General features: G+C 35.2%; 2 protein-coding genes and 3 pseudogenes across 4 annotated transcripts; 1 reads left to right on the forward strand and 4 right to left on the reverse strand.

Annotated features, from left to right (window-relative positions):
* Positions 1-5098: 5098 nt before the first annotated feature.
* On the reverse strand, positions 5099-8637 carry LOC111280409 (cysteine-rich receptor-like protein kinase 11; annotated as a pseudogene). Its single transcript, XR_016334957.1, has 7 exons — positions 7828-8637; positions 7592-7720; positions 7189-7325; positions 6622-6831; positions 6193-6430; positions 5901-6051; positions 5099-5789 (listed from the first exon to the last, which is right to left on the reverse strand). The product of XR_016334957.1 is annotated as a cysteine-rich receptor-like protein kinase 11 (transcript).
* A 1226-nt stretch (positions 8638-9863) lies between these two features.
* Positions 9864-11465, reverse strand: LOC111280283 (cysteine-rich receptor-like protein kinase 10; annotated as a pseudogene).
* Positions 11466-13586: 2121 nt separating this feature from the next.
* On the reverse strand, positions 13587-18234 carry LOC111280407 (cysteine-rich receptor-like protein kinase 14). The gene is made up of 7 exons (XM_022867761.2): positions 16160-18234; positions 15924-16052; positions 15521-15657; positions 14951-15161; positions 14524-14761; positions 14230-14380; positions 13587-14118 (listed from the first exon to the last, which is right to left on the reverse strand). Exons 1-7 carry the CDS (start codon positions 16968-16970, stop codon positions 13789-13791), a joined length of 2007 nt encoding a protein of 668 aa, XP_022723496.2. The 5' UTR covers positions 16971-18234; the 3' UTR covers positions 13587-13788.
* On the reverse strand, positions 17912-21253 carry LOC149510612 (cysteine-rich receptor-like protein kinase 29). The gene is made up of 5 exons (XM_089756922.1): positions 19371-21253; positions 19074-19284; positions 18637-18874; positions 18381-18528; positions 17912-18259 (listed from the first exon to the last, which is right to left on the reverse strand). Exons 2-5 carry the CDS (start codon positions 19189-19191, stop codon positions 17912-17914), a joined length of 852 nt encoding a protein of 283 aa, XP_089613048.1. The 5' UTR covers positions 19192-19284; positions 19371-21253.
* LOC111280412 (cysteine-rich receptor-like protein kinase 26) lies at positions 19632-22744 on the forward strand (annotated as a pseudogene). The gene is made up of 7 exons (XR_016334959.1): positions 19632-20498; positions 20803-20934; positions 21088-21212; positions 21317-21527; positions 21637-21874; positions 22033-22183; positions 22295-22744. The product of XR_016334959.1 is annotated as a cysteine-rich receptor-like protein kinase 26 (transcript).
* Positions 22745-23297: the final 553 nt, after the last annotated feature.

A 23297-nucleotide genomic window follows, 5' to 3' on the forward strand; every position in this document is an offset into this window, starting at 1 on the left:
CAAATAATAATCCTTTATATAAAACAAGTTTTTCATATCCCTTTCTACACATGGTAATTTGAACCATTCAAATTAATCTTTCTATATGTATTAGCATACATTATTCAACATAAGGCATAAATCAAATAGCATGAGCTCTAATACCACTTTAATGAGATAAAAGAATCTCAACAATATTCAAACCGAATATGTCACGTAGCAAAAAAATCAAATTATCTTATTTTTTTATGAATCTAGCAAGAATCAAACAAATAGAGCTAACAAATAAATCACCAAACCACATGCACAAAAACACAAGCAATTTACGTGAAAAACATCCCTAAACGAAAAGTAAAATCCATAGACAGTAATAAATAATCTCTACTATAAAAATAATAGGAATACAAAATTTTTTTTAGCTAAAACTAGAGGTATATAACCATAATATCTCAAGATTAAGTAATTTTGCTATATAAACAATTTTGCAAGAGAAAATTGAAGAAGTCTTAGTAAATTTAAGAATTAACAAATACTCATAAAATCAGTAGGTATTAATTTTAAAACTCGATCTCAACCGTTCAGATTGAAAAATAATGAGTCATAAATACAATAATAAAATTTTAACTCAATCGAATAACAGATTAATGGTGATCAAACTACTTGACCGAAACTACACAAAACCCTCTTTTCTTCCTTTTTTCTCTATTTTGCTGCCACACTCTCTTGTTTCTTTTTTCAGTCGTATAAGGGTTTAAAACCCTATAACCAAGCATGAAAGAACTAAAAGTCCTTGGTGAATAGGCTTTAGTTTTAAACCACCTTTACATGGAAGAAACTAAGCCTAACAATATCCATTATCAACAATCAAAAATAATTTTGATTAATATTTGCCAACTTTGTGCTGTAGTCCCTATTGGGAGGGAAATTTTGACTACGACATTTGAGAGGAGATTTATACTTACAATGTTCCCATAACTCTAGTTGTATTAGTATGAGTTTGACCATATTTGAACATTTAGTCATTCCAAAATCTAAAATTTTAAGATTCATCTCTTCATCTAAAAGAATGTTATCTGGTTTTAAATCTTGATGAATAGTTCATAGTAAAAAATCTTCGTAAAGATAGTGAATCCCTCTAGCAATTCTCATTATAAATTTTGTAACTATGTTCCTAATTCAATAGCACACACTTGGTTGAATCTACAAAATTATAAAATTAAGTTACTAAACTCATGGTAAAACAATGCTAATAACAAAAATAGATGTATAAATATGAATTTTATTATAAATAAACTCTCTCTCTCTCTTCATGTATAAGCTCTTGCCTTTTTATGAGATGTGTTGATATAATATCCACAAAAAATGGATCAAGAAAAAAAATGTAATCATGCGAAATATAAACTTGCCAAGGTTTGATTTAGGCACAAACTAATAAATGAAAAGCCTTTCCTCTTCCTCTAAACAAAAACCTATATGCCTAAACAAAATTTTGTATTGAAGCCTTGCCATTAACAAGACTTCATTCTTAAATTCTAATTTTCCTTGTTCAGAGTTCCTAAATAGCCTCTTCATGGCTACTTCTTATCCACCAAGAGGCATGCTCTAAAGCAAAAAAATAGAGAAAATATGAATCCTAGTCCTAATAGAAAATTTAAAATTGACTCGTTCTTCTACTACGGTCTCTAATTACTTTAAATTATTGCTTTTTTGATAGTTCTAAGATCTAGTTGCGATGATTGCCTACTAAAGTTAAAAGGCAATCTAGTGCTAACATTTTCATCTATAACTTCATGGATTGATTTGGTGAACATATGTAAATGGAAAAAATGTAAAAAATCTACATGGTTTGATCTTATGATCTTTATTGTAGACTGATTGATTTTCTTTGGCACAACTACTAAACATGCAATTTCAAAGCATTAAGCAATAAAATTATTTTCTATGATTTCTCTAAAATTCCAAGTGCTTGAAGCTATTGTAAAGAAGATATGTAGTCATTGTCAACTAAATTTGTAACATATAGAACCAAACAAAATAAAATGATCAATTACTTTTCTTCTTCTATTTGATCTTTTTCGTCATCCTTTGTAGCATGGTGTGATAGGATAAAATAACCTTAAATAATATTCAAATTGAATATGTTAAGCAGTGAAAAAATCAAGTTATCCCTTTTTTATATGAATCTAGCAATAATCAAACAAATAATTTTAACAAATAAATCTCCAAACCACAAGCACAATATCACAAGCAATTTATATAGGAAACCTCCTTAAAATGAGAAGTAAAAATCATAGGCAACAATAAATAATCTCTACTATCAAAATAATATGAATACAAAATTTTTTCTAGTTAAAATTAGATGTATACTACCACAATATCTTAACATTAAATAATCTTGATAAAACAATAATCCTGCTAGAGAAAATTGAAGAAGTCTCAGTAAATTTAAAGATTAATAAACACCAACAAAATCAGTAGGTAGAAAACTTAAAACCTGATCTCCACCTTCAAATTAAAAAAAAAATGAGTTGTGAATACATTGATAAAATTTCAACTCAATTGGATAACAAATTAACTTCGATCAAACTATTTGACTAAAATTGCACAAAATCGCATTTTCTCCCTTTTTTCTCTATTTTGCTGCCACACCACTTTTTTGTTTCTTTTTTAACCATATAAGGGTTTACCCTATAACTAAGAATGAAAAGACTAAAAAAGTCCTTGGTGAATAGGCTTTGGTTCTCCACATGGAGGAAACCAAGCCTAACAAATCTCACTTTTTCTTATTATATGAAGGGAGCAATAATATGATAAAATCATCATCAAAGAATTTTTGCACAAACACACAATGATTAGAAGTAATTTTTCGGTAGCCCTGCTTACCCATAACTAACTCAGACTTCTTATACCATTGTCATAGTACTTGCTTCAACCTATAAAGACTTTTTTCAACTTGCACATAAAATCCTCTTTTCTTTTTATCATGAAACCCTTTGGCTCCTCAATGTAAATCTCCTTGTCTCAATCACCATGAAGAAAAACAGTTTTGATATCCATTTGCTCAATCTCCAAATCAAGGCTAGCTGTAAAACCTAAAACCACACGAATAAATGACATTTTAATAACAGGAGAAAAAAATTTATTAAAGTCAATACCTTTCTTCTGACTGAATCCCTTAACAACCAATCTAGCTTTGAAACATGGTTGTGATATGTGTTCTTCTTGCTTCACTCTATATACCCATCTACATTTCAAACTGAATATGTCACATAGCAAAAAAAAAAAAAAAAAATAATCACTCTCTCATGTGAATTTAGCAGAAATCAAATAAATAGAGCTAATAAATAAATGTCCAAATCACAAGCATATGGACACAATCAATTTACATAAAAAAACCTCCACAAAACGATAAGTAAAAATCACAGGCAGTAATAAATAATCTCCACTATCAAAATAATGAGAATATAAAAGTTCTCTCTAACTAAAACTTGAAGTATACAATCACAATATCTCGAGATTAAATAATTTTGGTAAATAAATAATATTGTAAGAGAAAATTGGATAAGTCTTAGCAAATTTAGAGATTAATAAATACCTACGAAATCAGTAGGTAAAAAAATGAAAACTTGATCCCCACTTGTCAGACTGAAGAATAATGGGTCATGAAAACACTGATAAACTTTTAGCTCAATCGAACAATAAATTGACCTCAATCAAATTATTTAATCAAAACTGAACAAAATCTTCTTTTTTTCCTTTTTTTCTCTATTTTACTGCCACACCACTCTCTTGATTTTTTTTTTCAGTTATATAAGGATTTAAAATCCTATAACCAAGTATGAAAAGATTAAAAAATCCTCAATGAATAGGCTTTGGTTTAGGCCACCTCCACATGGAGGATACCAAGCCCAACATGGTGGAAGTAAGAGCCAAAATTGCCGTTAAAGTAACAGTTGGAACAACGATGAATATAGCAGTTCGAGATGTGGAGCTTTCTTTAGCTGCGAAAGCCAGCAACATGCTTGACAAATTGAATCCAGCATTTATAAAAAGTGAAACAATATAAGAGGTCCCATACAGGCAAATTTTGGGTACCTTTCTTTTTCAAGTATTTCAAAATAATTCATGTCTATTAAAGAGGATAGTTCTATATATCCTTTTTTTCAGTCCCAAATAATCTGAATTTCTCCAATGGGCGAGAACCCGAACCTTTCTTGGTTATTGAATCAGTAGAATGTGGATGAGGAATATTAGTTGGAGGTGGAGGAGATAGGGACGGGGGGTCAGCTGAAGAATCATAGAAGGTGTACAAATCCCATCGGAAGGAACAGTTAGGTTTATGAACATAACCTCCCTGCCTCCCATGGGAACGTCTTAGATAGTCAGTGCACTGCATGAGTGAATATATCCTCACATGACTAGTCAAATTACTCAAATGTATCTGCAACAACTATACCGAATATGAAGTGGTCAAGGCTTGAGTTATAAGTAACAAACTCGTAAGTAAATAGGCTTTGTCTGAATTGTCAAACAAATTCCATTGCACTATGCCGCCTTTGCTTAATTTGGTTCTCATTGGCCTCTAATATTATTTATTTTAAAAAATAGACAAAATAAATATGATTATTAAGGTAATAAACAATTAGTAAAGTCCAAATCAATTTGAATATCAAATTGTGAATCTCTTGTTTTTTCCTCTAACCTCATGCATCATAATGACAATAATAATGAAGGTTCCATTAGTAGATGATTACAAACATTGTTTAAGATTAATTTAAATATATATTTTTTAAAAGAATATATTATTTTTATCAAATTTAATAAAAAATAATATATTAAATTTATCCAAAATGTGCTGATTCTACGAATCGGGTCTGCAACACATATTTTCGTATTCCCAGCACGTACTAAAAATAACTAAATTTGCGTTTTAACAAAATATGCTTCGCGTGGATAGTTCTTTTTGATGGACTCCTTTTTTGTTTTCTTTTACTTTTGGGCTTCGTTTTTTTCTAATTTTTTCTCTTCTTTTGGATTGAGTCACTAGCCTTTCACCCCACGCCAACGGGGCAACAGCTTATGGTCAAACCTTTTACTTTTGACTTGGGCGGGTTTATATAGCCAATGGGTTCAAAAAACTGGATTTCATCCTAACTACTACTTGGGCTTTAAATTTTCAAGGGAAAACTCTGGCCCGCTAGGTGTAGTTCCCTTATAGAATACAAGAGGTTTAAGCTTTTACAATCCATTCAACAAACCGCTCGAAGGGAAAAACATTAAAAATTAAAAATATATAATATGGAAGACTTACCAAGCCAAGGGCTCACCGAGCAGCGAACCGAATTTGATTATTATGTGTATTTCAGGTAAAGAAGCACTACCATTGGGACTTTGTTGAGTTGATAATATATAAGTACTATCTTACGGAAGAATTTATTGACAAGACTTACAGATGATATGTAAGTACTATCTTTCAGACTTCATCGAGGATCTAGGTCGGAAATTGAAACCTCATTAATTGAGACTGTGGCAGTTTCACGTCTATATTGATCAGATATGGATGACTCAGACCTCGTTTCTGTCTCCTCAATGGAATGTTTATCAAACGCAGGTCTCGATGGCACTGGGAGAGATATGGAGTAGCGACTAAGCATGAGAACGACAGAGGCCATTGTTGGTCTATAAGCAATATTTTCTTGAACACATACCAATCCGAGATGGATACACCTCATTATTTCACAGCTCGAACCATCCCTCAGAATTGGATCTATAACTTCTAAAGCAGTCCCTTCATTCCAATTTTTCCATGCCTCCAAAGATTTTGAGAATATGAACTCAGCAAAGAGCATGTAAAATCTACGTTGTCCTTTTTAACAATTCTAATCCAGTTATATCATGAGCACAAGGGAGATGCAACTTACATGGGTTAGAAGAGACTCTACCACTTTTTCTTTGGTGAAGCTACTGATTTTTTTACCACTAATGATTTCCAAAACCAACACACCAAAGCCATAAACATCAGACTTAGCTGAATATTGTCCATGCCATGCATACTCTGGAGCCATGTATCCACTGAAGACAACAAATTAATAAAAAAATGAATTTGGTTGGATGCTAAAATAAGTCCTTGGTGAATTTGTGCTAATGCTTAGGATAACCTAGTTTTTAGACTCAACAGGTGTAAAAGCAATATTTGGATGTTCATATACTTACAAGGTCCCAACGATTCTGCTTGTATCAGCTTTAGTTTGATCGACTGGAAACAATTTTTCCATTCCAAAATCAGAAATTTTAGGATTCATTTCTGCATCTAACAATATATTGGCTGCTTTTAAATCGCGATGGATGATTCGATATTGAGAATCTTCGTGAAGATAAAGAAGTCCCTTAGCTATTCCCTCTATAATTTTGTATCTCTTCTGCCAAGATAGTAGTAAACGCCTGACAGGATCTACAAAATTCTAGGACTAAAATGCATTCAAAAAGTTTCTACTCATAATTAGTCATGAACAGAATATTAATAATCAGAGATATTCAATTTTTTACCAATAAACATGTCTTTTCAACGCATTCTGCCAAGACAAGCGAATTAAATAAAGTCAATATATTCAATTTGTATGGTCAAATGAATTGCTACCATACCGAATATGAAGTGGTCAAGGCTTGAGTTGGGCAAAAACTCATAGATGAGAATCCTTCTTTTTGTTCCGAGCAAAAACCAAGAAGCCTAACCAAATTCCTATGTTGAAGCTTTGCCAATAACAGGACTTCATTCTTGAATTCTTGTTGGCCTTGTGCTGAATTTCCAGACAGTCTCTTCACTGCTATTTCTCGTCCATCTTGAAGCTTACCCTGATAGAAGATGCAACAAAGAAAATGATGGAAAAAACTAACTTGCAATTCCTAGTATTTGTTTTTCAAGGGAGTAGTGATACTAGCGAATTACTTGTTTTTTGGCAGAAATACAAACACTAGATTTAGCACATTTTGAAAGAAAATTTATTATAAATGTGAAATTTGGAGGTTGAGTAACCGAGACACCACTAAAAGTGTTAAGCTTAGCACTCGGAAAAGAGGACAAAGTCCTCCATTCCTTCTAGATATAGAGGCAGCACAGCGGCAGGGGAAGCCTTATTCTATTATTCTCTATCTTTTCTTTTCTTTTCTTTTTTTATATTGAAAATTTTCACACACTAAATCTTAAATTACCTTATAAACAGTACCAAATCCACCTCGTCCAAGCATGTTTGCATCCGAGAAGTTTTCTGTTGCAACTCTGACTGCATTAAAATCAAATTGCAACGATTTCTGATCTAATTGCAATGATTTCTCATGACTCCTGTCATCTGCAAATTAACAGAAGAAGCAAGTTATAGCAAATGAAAAGGAGAGAAAGGCACTGGCAAGAATTTGGCTAAATGGATCTCACTTCATAGATAGTTATTAAGCTAACTACAACCTTTTCTTTTTCATATTGCTGGATTAAATTACTCATCTTTAATTTCCAAATTATGAAACCACACCTACTTAAAAATTGTAAAGAGGTTGATTTTGGGAAGTGGTGATGGTAGAGTGGTAGACTATAACAAACAAAAATAAAAAACGATCTTACTTTGATCATCCTGCTTTGTTTTCTTCCTCATCTTGAGGAGAACAACAACTGCAAGTATGCCAACTATCACGAAGACGATAATTGGAACAACTATAATGGCAAGAGTTGGGGATGAAATGCCTCCATCCACTGCAAAAACAAGAAATTTGTATGTAATTTTTTTTTCAAGATACCTATTATTGAAATTTTCGTCTTCTTGCTGAAATCTGCATGTCATCTAGCAGACCCATACTTACCTTTTGTGATTGTGGAGTTCACTTGGTGCGGAGGAGGACTTCCAGATTCAGGTGGGGGAGGAGGAGAAAAGGATGGAGCAGTAGCAGACTAGAAGATACAAATCCCACCGGAACCAACAGTTAGGCTTCCTAACTACACCTTCTTGCTTCCCGTGGCAACATGTTTCATAGTAGTTCACGGAGTTCCTTAGGCAGGAATCAATTCTTCTGCGATAAATCTGGAGTGCACTGCATTAGTGGGTATATGTTTTTAAATGGTGTAAAATATGTGTCCCCAGTTGCATACTTGAGACTAGACGAGCCAATGGAAGCCTGTCTCACCACACTATCCATCAAACTCTCCCAAACCTTATCAAATTGTGTCAAGTTCGATGTGATATTGCCCGTGTTATAGACTGCAACAGTAGGGTCTAGCTCCAGGATTCCAAAAAACGACCGATCTGCATAGCGTACAAGACAATCCTTTTCCTATGTTAGGGCTTCTTTCTGGTTAGGACACTTAGCTATGAGATCGTGAATTGAGGAATTGAGGCAACTAAAACAATTATCTGAAGAAAGGTCTCCTCTGCAAAGCCCGAGAGCGTAAACTTTGTTGGAGTCTTGGCCAATAGTGGCAGTAAAGAAACCACTTTTCGCAGAGACGTTAGCAGGGAGAGAAGCGAGAATAAGGTCCCGGTTTTTGCCATACGTACTATTAGTTGTGTAATTACCTGTGTCATAGCAATGTTGGGCAGTGACAAGATTGATGCCTATAAACAGATGGGAGAGGAATGAAACAAGAACTTTAACCCACATTGCGTGACTACGCTGGCTTCAAAATAATCGACCTCAAATTTGAGAGAATTGAGATCCCTGTTGGAAAAAAAAAGTTTTTTCTTGCAAGAAGATGAGAGTTTGTATGTTCTGGCTTCTTAACTTGAGTTGGAAAAATACTGCCATGGAAGCCTTACGCAGTTGAAGTCAAGCAATCCAAAACATGTGAAATTCTCACATTCCCCGTAATTACTCGTCATCTAGTAGATAACCCAGCATGGCAGTGTCGCATCGCTAAGCACGCAACGACTTATAAGTTGGCGTGAATAGGAAGAAAATTGAAAAGAGATCCTTCCAGGTTTCTCCCTGAGTGGTTCTGTTTTTTTGACAGTGACACTAAGGGACATGGCTTTGGAGTTAGCTTTTTGACTTGTAACTTTTCGAAGTCAAGGTCTTCCTATACCAAACCCAACAATTGTATCGGGAGTAGAAGAAATTACTGCAGAATCATTAATGTGATATTGCGGAGTTTTGTCAGGTTCAAACTTACAAACTGGTTTTGCTGGTGGAAGTGGTACGTAAATCAAAGACGTTCGTCCATGGCAATTGGAATGATTTTTCCTCGGTTCCAACGGCCAATGCAATTTACTCAAGCTGTGTAAATTTTACGGGAATTAATTCTATAAAAAAATTCTTTTCGTTTTTGAATAGCATACAAAATTTCTAATTTTATTAAAATTAAGATAAAAATAATTTAAACTATCACATGATCAATTGATAAAAATTTAATTCCTTAATTTTAATAATTAGAATTCGAATTTTAACAATTTAAAACATAAAAAAATTATTAAAACCAAAGTAAATACGTAGTACAAACTGCCAATCAACATTTATTAGAACAAAGTAAATAAGTAATAATGATCAATTCCAGAAAACAAGTTTAAAAATACAGCTTAAATTTTCAAACGTTGTCGAGGATCTGTGTCAGAAATTGAAACCTCATTTTGGGTAAATTGAGTGATTTCGGTTTTGGAATCATTGGATGCCACCAAATTTGTACTGCCATTTTTTAATTAGGATTCCCCCAATTCCGGAGAAGAGTTTTGGCAGAATCCAGGTTTTGAGGGCTCTGGAAAAGAGTAGGTGCATCTACTGAGAGTAAGAAGAGCTGAAGCCATAGTTGGTCTATTAGCAAACATCTTCTTGAACACATAGCAACCCTAGGTGGATACATCTCTTCGTATCACTTGTAGAACCACCCATCAGAATAGGATCTATTTCATTCAAGCCTGTTCCTTTCTTCCAATTTTTCCATACCTGAAAAAGTATAGAAACTAGAGACTGTAAATTAGTACTACTAGTAAAATTCCCAGAACATAGGGAAAATATCACTTGTTCCTTTTTTTTCCAATGGTGCTTGAATTATTGACTATGTCTTACATAAGTTGGAAGACTCCCTGCCTCCTCGTCGAAAAATGACTGATTTTTTTGCCACTGATGATTTCCAAAACTAACACACCAAAGCTATAGACATCTGACTTGACTGAGAAATGTCCATGTTTTACGTATATCCACCATAGACAATGAGAAGTAAAATTTGATTGATATTTGCCAATTTTGTGCTTTAGTCCCAATTGGGAGGGAAATTTTGACTATGAAATTTGATAGGTGACTTATAAATGTTCGCACAACTCAGGTTGTATCAGTACGAGTTTGATCAAATTTGAATAACTTGGCCGTTTCAAAATCTAAAATTTTTGGATTCATCTTTTTGTCTAAAAGAATATTATCTGTTTTTAAATCTCGATGAATAATTCATAGTCGAAAATTTTCATGAAGATAAAGAATCCCTCGATCAATTCCCACTATAATTTTGTATCTATGTTCTCAATTCTATAGCACACACTTGATTGGATCTACAAAATTACAAAATCAAGTTACTTAACTCATGGTAAAACAATGCTAATAATAAAAATAGATGTATAAATATGAATTTTATTACAAAATCTATCTCTCTCTGTCTCTTCATGTATAAGCTCTTGCCTTCTGTGAGATGTGTTAATATAATATCTACCAAAAAATGCATCAGGAAGAAAAATGCAATCATACGAAATATAAACTTGTTGAGGCTTGATTTAGGCACAAACCCATAGATGAGAAACCTTTCCTCTTCCTCCAAGCAAAAACTTATAAGCCTAACCAAATTTCTGTGTTGAAGCCTTGCCATTAACAGGACTTCGGTCTTAAATTCTACTTCTCCTTGTTAAGGGTTCCTAGACAGCCTGTTCAGGGCTACTTCATGTCCATCAGGGAGCGTGCCCTGAAGCAACAAAACAGAGAAAATATGACTCTTAGTCCTAATCGAAAATTAAAAAATTGACTCATTCTTCTACAACGGTCTCTAATTACCTTGTAGACAGTGCCAAAAACACCCTGTCCAAGCTTGTTATCATCGGAGAAGTTAATTGTTGCTTCTTTGATAGTGCGAAGATCTAGTTACAATGACTGCCTGCTGAAGTCAAATGGCAATCTAGTGCTAACATTTTCATCTGCAACTTCACAGATTGAATTGGTGAACATATGTAAATGGAAAAATGGAAAATACCTGCATGGTTTGATCTTATGATCTTTATTGCAGACTGTCTGATTTTCTTTGGCACAACTACTAGACATGCAGTTTCAAAGTACCAAGCAGTAAAATTATTTTTCTATGATTTCTCTGAAATTCCAAGTGCTTGAAGCTATTGTAATGAAGATATGTAGTCATCGTCAACTAAATTTGTAACATATAGAGCCAAACAAAATAAAATGATCAGTTACTTCTCCCATTTGATCTTCTTCGTCATCCTTAGTAGCACGGAGCAAGTAAGAGCCAAAGTTGCCATTAGAGTAACAATTGGAGCAACGATAAATATAGCAGTTCAAGATATGGAGCTTTATTTATCTGCAAATTAAAGCCAGCAACATACTTGACAATTGAATTCAGCATTTATAAAAAGTGAAACATTATAAGAGGTCCCATGCAGGCAAATTTTGGGTACTTTTCTTTTTCAAGTATTTCAAAATAATTCACGTCTATTAAAGAGGATTGTTCTATATGTCCTTGTTTTTAGTCCCATATAGTCTGAATTTCTCCAATGGGCGAGATCCTGTACCTTTCTTGGTTATTGTATCAGTGGAATGCGGAGGAGGAATATTTGGTGGAGGTGGAGGTGGAGGTGGAGGACATAGGGACGGGCCGTCGGCTGAAAAATCGTAGAAGGGATACAAATCCCATCGGACGGAACAGTTAGGTTTATGAACATTACCTCCCTCCCTCCCATGGCAACGTCTTCGTTAGTCATCCACAGACACTCTTAGGCAGTTGGCGCAGTCTCTCTGAGATAGATCTGGAATGCACTGCATGAGTGAATATATCCTCACACGGCTGGTCAAATTACTCAAATGTGTTTGCAGCAACTATGCCGAATATGAAATGGTCAAGGCTTGAGTTATAAGTCAAAAAATCGTAAGTAAACAGGCTCTGTCTGAATTGTCGAACAGAGAATTACCCCGAGAGGAAAGAAAACGGGAGACGCTGCATAGTAATTGTATGCGTGGAAATAGACCGATAATGAAAACAAATTCCATTGCACTTCGCCGCCTTTACTTAATTTGGTTCTCACAGGCCTCTAATATTATTTATTTTAAAAAATAGACAAAATGAATAGGATTATTAAGGTAATAAACACTTAGTTATATTTCTTTAATTTAAAAGAGATGAAAAAAAAAAAGAAGAATATACTGACAATAGTAAAGTCCGAATCAATTTGAATATCAAATTGTGAATCTCTTTTTTTCCTCTTAACCTCATGCATCATAATGACAATAATAATAAAGGTTCCATTAACAGATGATTATAAACATTGTTTAAGATTAATTTAATATTTTTTTAAAAAAAGAATATATTATTTTTATCAAATTTAACAAAAAATAATATATTAAATTTATCCAAACTGTGCTAATTCTATGAATCGGGTCTACAACACATATTTTCGTATTCCCAGCTCCTAGTAGAGACAACTCAATTTGCTTTTAAACAAAATATGCTTCACGTGGATAGTTGTTTTATGGAACCAATTGCACGGACTTTAAGAGAGTCTGTTGCTTGCAGGGCCAGCAATTTGAGAAAAAGCCAAGATTGCTGAAACTTAGTTTAGGGTTTAAGTACGCGTGACTTTAATGCAGGTTAAAATCATAATGTGCAGAAGAAATGCAAAGGTGAAATTGATGAAAACATATGATGCGAGAACAAATCCAACAACAACGCAAATCATTTGGTGAACAATGTACAAACAGCCTTTTGTCACAAGTGGAACCAGTCCGACTACACACTGACGGGATGCCCTTAGGTATATAAGCTCTCTTTTCGATGGACTCCTGCCTTTCGTTTTCTTTTACTTTTGTGCTTCGTATTTCCTTTCTCTTCTTTTGGAAAAATTAAAGCATTAGCCATTCAACCCCCGCCGATGGGCCAACAGCTCATGGTCAACCTTTCACTTAGGACTTGGGCGGGTTTATATAGCCGAAACGAGTTCACACAAGAGGATTTCATCGACTACACACTGACGGGATGCCCTTAGGTATATAAGCTCTCTTTTCGATGGACTCCTGCCTTTCGTTTTCTTTTACTTTTGGGCTTCGTATTTCCTTTCTCTTCTTTTGGAAAAATTAAAGCATTAGCCATTCAACCCCGGCCGATGGGCCAACAGCTCATGGTCAACCTTTCACTTTGGACTTGGGCGGGTTTATATAGCCGAAACGAGTTCACACAAGAGGATTTCATCCTATCATACTACTTGGACTTTAAATCCTCAAGGGAAAACTCTGGCCCGCTAGGCATGTCGTTGCCTGATAGAATACGTGTGATTTAAGCTTGTACGATCCATTCAACAAACCACTCAAGGAGAAAAAAAATAAAAAAATAAAAAATGAAAGACTTCTCACGCAAAGGGCTCACTAAACAGTGAACTAAAGTTGTTTGTTATGTAATTAAACTAAAGAAGCACTACACACGAGAATTGATTGAGTTGATAAAGATTCAACACTTCGCTTGTGATTTGTCTTGGGCTACGGAGTTTCTACGCATCTTAAATTTTTGTGAACAAAAAAAAACCCAAAATTTCTAGACAAACTTGCAGATAATATGTAAGTACTATATTTCAAACTTTATCGAGGATCTAGCTCGGAAATCGAAGCCTCATTGACTGAGACTTTGACAGTTTCACGTCTATATTGATCAGATATGGATGACTCAGACCTCGTTTCTGTCTGCTCGACGGAATGAAAATGAAACGCAGGTCTCGAAGGCTCTGGGAGAGAGGTGGAGTAGCTACTAAGCATGAGAACGACAAAGGCCATGGTAGGTCTATAAGCACTATTTTCTTGAACACATAGCAATCCGAGATGAATGAACCTTATTATTTCACTGCTCGAACCATCGCTCAAAATTGGATCTACAAGTTCCAAAGCAGTCCCTTCATTCCAATTTTTCCATGCCTGCAAAGATTTCGAGAATATGAACTCAGCAAAGAGCATGTAAAATCTACGTTGTCCTTTTTAATAATTCTAATCCAGTTATATCATGAACACAAGGAAGATGCAACTTACATGAGTTAGAAGAGACTCTCCCACTATTTCTTCGGCGAAGCTACTGATTTTTTGACCACTAATGATTTCCAAAACCAACACACCAAAGCCATAAACATCAGACTTAGCTGAATATTGTCCATGCCATGCATACTCTGGAGCCATATATCCACTGAAGACAACAAATTAATAAAAAAAATGAATTTGATTGGATGCTAAAATAAGCCCTTGGTGAATTTGTGCTAATGCTTAGGATAACCTAATGTTTTAGACTCAACAGGTGCAAAAACAAAATCTGCATGTTCATATACTTACAGGGTCCCAACGACTCTGCTTGTACCAGATTGAGTTTGATCGACCGGAAACAATTTTGCCATTCCAAAATCTGAAATTTTAGGATTCATCTCTGCATCTAACAATATATTGGCTGCTTTTAAATCGCGATGGATGATTCGATATTGAGAATCTTCGTGAAGATAAAGAAGTCCCTTAGCTATTCCCTCTATAATTTTATATCTCTTCTCCCAATTTAGTAGTAAACGCCTGACAGGATCTACAAAATTCCAGGACTAAAATGCATTCAAAAAGTTTCTACTCATGATTAGTCATGAACAGAATACTAATAATCAGAGTTACGGAATTTTTTACCAATAAACATCTCTCGACTGCATTCTGCCAAGGCAAACGAGTTAAATAAAGTTAATATATTCAATTTGTATAGTCAAATGAATTGCTACCATACCGAATATGAAGCGGTCAAGGCTTGAGTTGGGCAAAAACTCATAGATGAGAATCCTTTCGTTTTGTTCCCAGCAAAAACCAAGAAGCCTAACCAAATTCCTATGTTGAAGCTTTGCCAATAACAGGACTTCATTCTTGAATTCTTGTTGGCCTTGTGCTGAATTACCAGACAGTCTCTTCACAGCTATTTCTTGTCCATCTTGAAGCTTACCCTGATAGAAGATGTAACAAAGAAAAATGATGGAAAAAACTAACTTGCAATTCCTAGTATTTGTTTTTCAAGAGAGTAGTGATACTAGCGAGTTGTTTTTTGGCAGAGATAAAAACACTAAATTTAGCACATTTTGAAAGATATTTTATTACCAATGGGAAATTTGGAGGTTGAGTAATAGAGACACCACTAAAAGTGTTAAGCTTAGCACTCGAAAAAGAAGACACAAAGTCCTCCATTACTTCTAGATATAAAGGCGGCACAGCGGCAGAGGAAGCTTTATTCTATCATTCTCTATCTTTTCTTTTCTTAATTTTTTTTTTTATATTGAAAAATTTCAGACACTAAATCTTTAATTACCTTATAAACAGTACCAAATCCGCCTCGTCCAAGCATGTTTGTATCCGAGAAGTCTTCTGTTGCAATTCTTACCGCATTAAAATCAAATTGCAACGATTTCTCATCAAATTGCAATGATTTCTCATGACTCCTGTCATCTGCAAATTAACAAACGAAGCAAGTTATAGCAAATGAAAAGGAGATAAAGGCACTGGCAAGATTTTGGCTAAATGGATCTCACTTCATAGATAGTACTTAAGCTGACAACGATCTTTTCTTTTTCATATTGTTGGAAAAAATTACTCATATTTAATTTCCAAAGTATGAAACCACACCTACTTAAAAATTGTAAAGATGTTGACTCTGTGATGTGGTGAAGGTAGAGTGGTAGACTATAACAAACAAAAATCAAAGACGAACTTACTTTGATCCTCCTGCTTTGTTTTCTTCCTCCTCTTGAGGAGAAAAACAACTGCATATATGCCAACTACCACGAAGAGGATAATTGGAACAACTATAATGGCAAGAGTTGGTGATGAAATGCCTCCATCCTCTGCAAAAGCAAGAAATTTGTATGAAATTTTTTGACAAGTACCTATTTATTGAAATTTTCATCTTTTTGATGAAACCTGCAAGTCATCTAGCAAGACACGTACTTACCTTCTGTGATTGTGGAGTTCACTGGATGCGGAGGAGGACTTCCAGACTCTGGTGGGAGAGGAGGAGATAAGGATGGAGCAGTAGTAGCAGCATTAGATGTATAGAAGGGATACAAATCCCACCGGAACCAACAGCTGGGCTTCTGAACATAACCTCCTTGCTTTCCATGGCAACATCTTTCATAGTAACTCACGCATTCCCTTAGGCAGGAATCGCAATTCTTCTGTGATAAATCAGGAGTGCACTGCATTAGTGCATATATCTTTTGAAATGCTGTAAAATCTGCTTCCCCAGTTGCATACTTAAGCTTAGACGAGCCCATGGAAGCCTTTGTCACCACACTATCCATCAAACTCTCCCAGACCGGATCAAATTGTGTTAAGTTATATGTGATGTCGTCCGTGTTATAGCCTGCGTTAGTAGGGTCTAACTCCAGGATTCCAAAAAACGAGCGATCTGCATAGCGTACAAGACATGCCGCTGCCCATGACAGGGCTTCTTTCTGGTTGGGACACTCAGCTATGAGATCGTGAAATGAGGAATTGAGGCTGCTATAACAAAAATCTGAAGAAAAGCCTCCTCTGCAAAGCCCAAGAGCGTAAACTTTGTTGGGGTCTTGGCCAATAGTGGCAGTAAAGAAACCACCATTTGCAGAGACATTAGCAGGAACAGAAGCGAGAACAAGGTCCCGGTTTTTGCCATATGTACTGTTAGTTGTGAAATTACCTGTGTTATAGCAATTTTGGGCAGTGGCAAGACTGATGCCTATAAGCAGATGGGAGAGGAGTGAAACAAGAACTTTAACCCACATAACGTGACTATGCTGGTTTCAAAATAATCGACCTCAAATTTGAGAGTTTTGAAATCCCTGTTGGAAAAAAACAGTTTTTTCTTTTGCAAGAAGATGAGAGTTTGTATGTTCTGGCTTCTTGACTTGACTTGGAAAAATATTGCCATGGAAGAGCAAGCCTTATGCACTCGAAGTCCAGCAACCCAATAACATGTGAAATTCCCAAATTCCCCGTAATTACTCCTCATCTACTGGATAACCCAGCACGGGAGTGTCGCATCGCCAAGCTCGCAACGACTTGTAAGTTGATGTGAGTAGGAAGAAAATTGAAAACAGATGCTTCCAGGTTTCTTCCTGAGTGGTTCTGTTTATTTGACAGTGACACTAAGGGACGTGGCTTTGGGGTTATCTTTTTGACTTGCGACTTTTCGAAGTCAAAGTCTTCCCATACCAAACCAACAATTGTCCTGGGGGTAGACGAAATTACTGCTCACATTAATGTGATCTTGCGGGGTTTTGACAGGTTCAAACTGACAAACTCGTTTTGCTGGTAAAAGTGGTACGAAAATCAACGACGGACGCCCATGGCCATTGGAATGATTTTTCTTCGGTTCCAACCTCCATGTCAATTTACCCAAGCTGTGTAAAATTTCAGAAGAAATATACGGGAATAATTCTATAAAAAAATTCTTTTCATTTTTCAACAACATACAAAATTTCTAATTTTATTAAAATTAAGATCGAAATAATTTAAACTATCACATGATCATTAATAAAAGTTTAGTCTGTTAATTTTAATAATTAGAATTTAAATTCTTACAATTTAAAACATAAACAAATTATTAGACCAAAACAGATAAGTAGTACAAACTGCTAATCAACATTTATTAGAACAAAGTAAATAAGTAATAATAACCAATTCCAGAAAACAAGTTTAAAAATACAGCTTAAATCTTCAAACTTTATCGAGGAACTATGTCAGAAATTGAAACCTCATTTTGGGTGAATTGAGTGATTTCGGTTTTGGAATCATCGGATGCCACTAAATTTGTATTGCCATTTTGTAATGAGGATTCCCCCAATTCCGGAGAAGAGTTTCGGCAGAATCCAGGTTTTGAGGGCTCTGGAAGAGAGTAGCTGCATCTACTGAGAGTAAGAAGAACTGAAGCCATAGTTGGTCTATTAGCAACATCTTCTTGAACACATAGCAACCCTAGGGGGATACATTTCTTCATTTCACTTGTGGAACCACCCATCAGAATAGGATCTATTACATTCAAGCCTGTTCCTTTCTTCCAATTTTTCCATACCTGAAAAAATATAGAAATTGGAGACTGTAAATTAGCACTACTAGTCAAATTCGCAGATCATAGGAAAAATATCACTTTTTCCTTTTTTCCAATGGTGCTTGAATTATTGACTATGTCTTACATAAGTTGGAAGACTCCCTGCCTCCTCGTCGAAGAAATGACTGATTTTTTTACCACTGATCATTTCCAAAACTAACACACCAAAGCTATAAACATCTGACTTGACTGAGAAATGTCCATGTTTTACGTACTCTGGAGCCATATATCCACTATCAACAGAGAGAAGTAATTTTGATTAATATTTGCCAACTTTGTGCTTTAGTCCTAATTGGGAGGGAAATTTTGACTACGACATTTGAGAGGAGACTTGTACTTACAATGTTCCCACAACTGTAATTGTATCAGTATGAGTTTGATCATATTTGAACAACTTGGCCATTCCAAAATCTGAAATTTTAGGATTCATCTCCTCATCTAAAAGAATGTTATCTGCTTTTAGATCTCGGTGAATAATTCGTAGTCGAGAATCTTCATGAAGATAATGAATCCCCCGAGCAATTCCCACTATAATTCTGGATCTATGTTCCCAATTCAATAGCACATGCATGGTTGGATCTACAAAATTACAAAATCAAGTTAATTAACTCATGGTAAAACAATGCTAATAACAAAAATAGATGTATAAATATGAATTTTATTACACACACACACACACACACTTTCTCTCTCTTTATCTATAAGCTCTTGCCTTCAGTGAGATGTGCTAATATAATATCTACCAAAAAATGCATCAGGAAGAAAAGTGCAGTCATACGAAATATAAACTTGTCGAGGCTTGATTTACGCACAAGCTCATAGATAAGAAGCCTTTCCTCTTCCTCCGAGCAAAAACCTATAAGCCTAACCAAATTTCTGTGTTGAAGCCTTGCCATTAACAGGACTTCATTCTTAAATTCCACTTCTCCTTGTTCAGAGTTCCTAGACAGCCTTTTCACGGCTGCTTCTTGTCCATCAGGAAGCGTGCCCTGAAGCAACAAAACAGAGAAAATATGAATCCCAGTCCTAATAGAAAATTCAAAATTGACTCATTCTTCTACTACGGTCTCATTACCTTGTAGACAGTGCCAAAACCACCCTGTCCAAGCTTCTTATCGTCGGAGAAGTTAATTGTTGCTTCTTTGATAGTGCTAAAATCTAGTTGCAATGACTGCCTACTAAAGTCAAATGGCAATCTGGTGCTAACATTTTATCTGCAAATTCACGGATTGAATTGGTGAACATATGTAAATGGAAAAATGGAAAACACCTGCATGGTTTGATCCTATGATCTTTATTGCAGACTGACTGATTTTCTTAAACACAACTACTAGACATGCAGTTTCAAAAGACTCAGAAGCAGCATAATCCTGTTGTCTCAGGCAGGGCAATGGATTCCACATGCCAGTTTTTCTTCTCCTTAACTATTACATTCCTTCTTACTCTTAGTCGTACCGTTGCCCAACAAGAGCCTCTAGACTATTACTGTGCAGACACTAGTGGTAATTTCACCAGAAACAGCACTTACGAGACAAACCTCAACCGCGTGCTGTCATTTTTCTCCTCGAACACAGCAAATGATTATGGGTTCTACAATATGTCATCTGGCGAAGGCTCAAACAGAGTTAACTCAATTGCACTTTGCAGAGGAGATGTGAATTCAGGTGATTGCATCGGCTGCATCAATAACGCAACCGCTGAGCTCAGAAATCTCTGCCCCAACCAGAAAGAGGCAGTTATCTGGTATGATAATTGCATGTTTCGCTACACAAATCGCTCTATCTTTGGTGTTGTTGAAAACGATCCTTCTTTCTATATGTGGAATTAAATAACGTCACGGACGTGGATGCTTTTAATCAGTCCCGAGGTACCTTGTTGGGTAGCCTAAGAAATAATGCTTCATCAGGCACTTCCCTTCGCAAGTTTGCAACAGGAAATGCTGAAGTTACAGCTTTCCAAACAGTATATGCACTTGTTCAATGCACTTCTGATTTGACCGAGATTGAATGCAGCTCTTGCTTGTCTCAGGCTATTGGATTTATTCCGGAATGCTGTGACAGAAAACAAGGAGGCAGGGTAATTGGGCCTAGCTGTAATTTTAGGTTTGGGATTGAACGCTTCTATAATCTTACTACAGCTGATACACCACCGCCACCAACACCAGTATCCCCACTGTCTCCCCCTTCCTCAAACAATACCACCACAGATACCCTCTCTGCTTTGTTTTGTCAACAGTTGTTTCTTTTCCAAATAAGAATGTCTACCTGCAGAAAAGTAATTCGTATGCACAGCCACAAACCAGTTTCAAGAATTTCTCCATCTTGTATTGAGGGGATGTGTGCCTGTGACAATTTTCTTTTCGTAAACAACATTGAAGAGGGTTTCTCTAATTTAATTAATTAAATTAAGATACTTTCATATCATTTTGCTTATGTTATTGGCAGAGTAGTTTCCAACTTCCAAAATATACTATTTCAGCACTCATATAGAAGGTGTTTGAAATTTTGCAGGAAAAAAGAGTAACTCATCCCGAACTATTATCATCATAACCGTCTCGGCTGTTGCTTTTGCAGTGCTTCTCATTTTCAGCTGCATCTTCATCTTTTTAAGAGTAAGAAAGTCAAAGGTGAAAACTGAAAGTAAGTAAAAGAATTTGTTTACTGGTTCTTTTTTTGTTTGTTTACTAGTTCTTTTCCTTTTGGACCCTTGTTGAATGAATTTAGCTCGTGATTAAATCGACGATTCAGACTTATTTACTTCTATTTTTGTTCTTTTCTTAAAATGTGAAGCAGCTGAAGCCGTGGATGAAATAGGTGCAGAGTCCTTGCAAAATGATTTCAACACCATTAAAGCTGCACCAAATCACTTTTCTATTGCAAATAAGTTTGGGCAAGGTGGATTTGGCGCGGTTTATAAGGTAAAACGAAAATGATCGTATCTGTAAGAAATAATAAGGCCATTGCATCAAATGATAAGTTCAGTTACTATAAACATGTATAATTTATTGTGATATCTTCTCAGGGCACACTTGCCAATGGAGAATTAATAGCAGTGAAAAGGCTGTCTACAGATTCTGGACAAGGAGATTTAGAATTCAAAAACGAGGTTCAGTTAGTGGCCAAGCTTCAGCACAGGAATTTGGTTAGGCTCCAAGGTTTTCGCCTGGAAGGAAATGAAAGGCTTCTCATCTATGAGTTTGTGCCTAATGCAAGTCTGGATCAATTCCTATTTGGTATGATATATCAGTGTATTATTTAGAATGTATTGTATACTATAAAGCAAAAGACCAACATCCATGTTTTACTTCACTAATTCGGATGTGTACATTAATGGTGATCCAGATCCAGTTAAGCGTGCATATTTGGACTGGGAAACAAGATACAAAATCATAGGAGGCATTGCGCGAGGACTTCTCTACCTTCATGAAGATTCTAGACTCAGAATTATTCACCGTGATCTCAAAGCTAGCAGTATATTATTAGATGCAGAGATGAATCCTAAAATTTCAGATTTTGGCATGGCAAGATTATGTGCTGTTGATCAAACTCAAGGTGCTACTAGTAGAATCGTGGGAACATAGTAAGTACTAGAAATCTTTTAGAGTCAACAGTTACACTTTAATTTGCATCATATAAATAACAGAATAATCTTGGCTGATACATTATCATTCTCACTTGAATAAGATAAATCAAACAATTCAAAGGTTGAAAACTAAGTTTCTTTTTATTGATTTATAGCGGATACACGGCGCCCGAATATGCAATGCATGGTCAATTTTCTGTTAAGTCTGACGTTTTTAGTTTTGGTGTACTACTTTTGGAGATATTAAGTGGTCAGAAAATTAGTGCTTTCCTTAATAGGAATAATGTAGAAGATCTTCTAAGCTTTGCAAGTACTAGCATCCTTTGTGCCCAAGTTCGAGACTGCAACTCATGAAATTTATTCAAAGCATTAAAAGAATTTACTGTTTAATAATTTGCATGAACTAAACCCCTTCAGGCTTGGAGAAATTGGAAGGATGGGACAGCATTGGATCTTGTAGATCCCACTTTGAAGGATGGTTCAAGAGCTGAGCTGATGAGATGCATCCACATTGGGCTGCTTTGTGTTCAAGAAAACGTAGCTGAGAGACCAGACATGGCTTCAGTTGTTCTGATGCTAACAAGCTACTCTGTCACTCTCCCACTACCCTCAGACCCTGCATTTTTTATGCACAACAACACTCAAGTAGAGATTCAATGGTCGCAGGACTTAAATGCAAGGACAACAAATTCCTGTCAAACGAAAAACGAGGTTTCAATTACCGAGCTGTATCCAAGACAGCAAGCAGCTGGTCACATTTATAAGCTTTTTTTTGTCAAATTCAGTACCATTGTCATTTATGATTGTCATTTGTAATTGTCAGTTTGATCTCATTTATACCCTTAGACCATCCTTTTTATTTGTGAAGTATGCCGGGGTTAATCAAACTCTTATCATTTTTTTTTCTTTTTTAATAAGAATTCATTTGAATGAAAAATAAGATTGATCGGTGAAATTAAAAATATTAATAGAGGTATGATTAATTATTATTAATAAATAATAATATTTATTTAATTTATATATTAATATATTATATAATAATTTTTTTGTTATATTAAATGAATGAAAGTACTTTTATAATTTTTAAATGAAAAAATTAAAATGTTATGGAAAAAATAAAAAAAATTAAAATGAAAAAAATTGGCTCAATTAGTGTTAAAATAACATTTAGGGGCAAAAATAAATAAATAAATAAAATCATCTGTTTGAATATGCATAGATCATTGGACACAAAAATAATAATAATAATAATCTCTCATAGAAAGTCCAATCTCATCCTAAGTCACTTTGAATTATAAATGTAGTGCGTGCAATACCTATAAGTCAACAGATTACGCTGGTTTTTTGACTAATTGATATAAACTATATCAGGCCACGTTCTCTACCAAGAATCTGCCAGCTGTCACAGTTGGACTCCCAT

The sequence above is a fragment of the Durio zibethinus genome, chromosome 28, assembly GCF_047325235.1.
Source record: "Durio zibethinus cultivar Kanyao isolate XHJ-2024 chromosome 28, ASM4732523v1, whole genome shotgun sequence".
Lineage (NCBI taxonomy): Eukaryota > Viridiplantae > Streptophyta > Magnoliopsida > Malvales > Malvaceae > Durio > Durio zibethinus.